At 41.4% G+C, this 1,020-nt stretch overlaps 1 protein-coding gene across 1 annotated transcript in view; it reads right to left on the reverse strand.

Annotated features, from left to right (window-relative positions):
* LOC134445464 (reticulon-4 receptor-like) overlaps window positions 1-652 on the reverse strand; it is a 75,024-nt gene extending 74,372 nt beyond the window's left edge. Inside the window, exon 1 of the mRNA XM_063194532.1 lies at window positions 592-652. Coding sequence (XP_063050602.1) covers window positions 592-613 — 22 coding nt within the window. The 5' untranslated portion in view covers window positions 614-652. The remainder of the gene's footprint in view (window positions 1-591) is intronic.
* Window positions 653-1,020: the final 368 nt, after the last annotated feature.

Genomic DNA, 1,020 nt, shown 5'->3' on the forward strand with positions numbered 1-1,020 from the left:
TAAAACCGAATGAATCATTACGCACTGTAATTATTAGTACACTAGTTAATCTCAACGGCCCATCTCTGCCGTCCCCTCTACCTACCCACACGGCACGTCAAAAGGAATCACGTAGCCTCGCTGTATTGCGAGACGTTGTCGTCTCGTTTAAAAAACGAACAAATGACGAGCACGAACAATCTTGAATGGAACAGGATATTAACATATTAGTTGAGTGAGTTTCAATTGGTTCAAATGGTTTGATTTGGACACAAAACAAAGAATAATATCAAAGATTGCAGCAGCGAGTCATATTGCGAGATGCAATTTCCTACTGACAACTCTGCCACTACCAGACAAATGGATATAGGCTATAAGATATAAAATACAACAAAATAAGCATGCGGGTACTCCATAGACTAACACTGTTCCAACATACAGAATGGACGTCTTTATTTTGAATGTGACTACAGCTTGATGTGGTGTTCCTAATAGACTGAAAGGATGCGTGATCTACATGAAGACGGCGGGGTTCAGACTATTTCTAGACCGACAAACTCGTCCTGGTAAATAATGAATAAAATAAAAAACTAACATGGCAAAATCACTCACCCTCAACCAGAACTGCAGTCATGATCGATCAATTAATCCGGTAAAAGAATAATTCCAACTAAACGATCCCGTTGGAAAAGGCAGTGTTTTTCTCCCCTGGTTCTTGCAAAAAAATATCGCAAAATCCCAAGGACGGTTCAAGACGGGGGAAAAAAACAACCCTAAAACTTTACCCAAAAGTGGTCTTCGTGGAGTGGCTTGGAGAACCAAGTCTCCTTTTAAAACCGTTTTCAGACATTGAGGGAAGTCTGAGATAAAGAAACAAAACTGCAGAAATATCCAAAGAGGAGGCAAGAGTCGGAAAACTGTTCCGTCCACCACATAGACGGGCGGGCGTGGAAATCGCACCAACCCTCACAAAGTAATGGGGAAGGAAATCGTACTAAAGATGAAACGCAGACATTTTGAACAGAATCCACCGACACACAC

This window comes from Engraulis encrasicolus, chromosome 3, assembly GCF_034702125.1.
Source record: "Engraulis encrasicolus isolate BLACKSEA-1 chromosome 3, IST_EnEncr_1.0, whole genome shotgun sequence".
In the NCBI taxonomy this organism is placed as follows: Eukaryota; Metazoa; Chordata; class Actinopteri; order Clupeiformes; family Engraulidae; genus Engraulis; species Engraulis encrasicolus.